General features: G+C 39.5%; 1 protein-coding gene across 1 annotated transcript in view; it reads right to left on the reverse strand.

Annotated features, from left to right (window-relative positions):
• Positions 1-368: 368 nt before the first annotated feature.
• ARRDC4 (arrestin domain containing 4) overlaps positions 369-1,371 on the reverse strand; it is a gene marked incomplete at its 5' end in the record, with an annotated part of 5,413 nt that continues 4,410 nt past the window's right edge. The window contains 2 exons of the mRNA XM_009071390.1: positions 369-907; positions 1,022-1,176. Coding sequence (XP_009069638.1) covers positions 851-907; positions 1,022-1,176 — 212 coding nt within the window. The remainder of the gene's footprint in view (positions 908-1,021; positions 1,177-1,371) is intronic.

Below are 1,371 nucleotides of genomic sequence, written 5' to 3' on the forward strand. Positions count from 1 at the left end.
TCCCTTGCCATGCTTCCCCTTATCATGCTATCCATAGGCTTAAGATGCAGAAGAAGAACTCACAGTAGAAGAGGCTAGAATAATTCCCTTAAGAAATCCCTTGAAAGAAAGCATAGTGCATAAGCTTGTATCAAAGTTCACTTCTGTTGTACATACTTGTGTCTCTCATTCAGTAAATGGTGCCTTCATAGTATTGCGTAAGAGCTATTCTGTCATCCATGATGCCTTCGGGACCATTATGAATGATGAAATAGTACCACTTGGCAGTCGTGAGAAGGGCAGGTTCTCATGAAATATGAAGTAAAGCTGGAGTGGAGACTCCATGTTTCAGTAGTGTTCCTTTCTTGGATGCAGACAGTGCAAAGCTGAAGCCCCTTGAACACTGGAATCTCTTGGAAATGTTTTCTTACCCCACATTCTGTTCTACTACGCAAGTTCTACTACAGAAGTTCTCAACATCCTTACGTACATTCTTCCAGAGTGCTCCAAACAAAATAAAAATTCTTTTCTCTTCAGAAGATCCTTACACCTCCTCGTACTTTCTGTAGTGTATCCACTTTTGGGAAAACATTCAGTATTTTCATTTCATCCATTTTCGTTTCAGTATTTTCAGAACTTCTCAAGTATACCAAGCTCAGCTGCTCCCATGTTATCCTCTGTGCAGACTAATCCAGCAGATTCTCTTTCATCACCAAACATGCTCATACCTCCCTCTCCATTCTCCTGTGCCTTTCTTGGACACAAACTGAAATCTTGAAAAAGAAAACCTTTTCCTCTTTAGCTGCACTACCAGCTTAAGCAGCAGAAAGATTAAGACATTCATCACAATGATGCTCATGACAAATCCTCTTCAGAGCATGAACGAAACAGGCTGAATTTCTTCTACATCAGTTGGATGTGGATCAATCTAGGAGGAGAAGACAGACAACAATTACTGCCTGCAATTCCTGCATTTCGGTGTTTTGGATTTGGTTTTTCGCCATCTGACAATAAAAACACCACCTGCTATTTATTTTTTTACCTCTGAATAAAGAGGTGGAGGCTGAAACCGGAACTCTTGTATATAAGCAAAAACAGGACAACACAACTGTTCCTCACAGTCAATGGGTGGTGGATAAGCAGGAACATGTCTGGAAAACTCTTCCTCAGACACTACATCAGCATAATTTGGTGGTGCTGAAACACAAGAGATGCTGTTGTCAAATTTCAAACTAGTCATTCACAGCAAGACAATATCTGTATTAAAATATATCCAAAATCATGAGAACTGTATTTATTAAACACTGTACAACTGTCAGATTGTAGGAAGTGCACTATACTCATAAATATTCTGACTAGAATTAGGTTTTCAGTAAGCTTAGGTGATTCAGC

This window comes from Acanthisitta chloris, unplaced genomic scaffold, assembly GCF_000695815.1.
Source record: "Acanthisitta chloris isolate BGI_N310 unplaced genomic scaffold, ASM69581v1 scaffold19543, whole genome shotgun sequence".
NCBI classification, from domain to species: Eukaryota; Metazoa; Chordata; class Aves; order Passeriformes; family Acanthisittidae; genus Acanthisitta; species Acanthisitta chloris.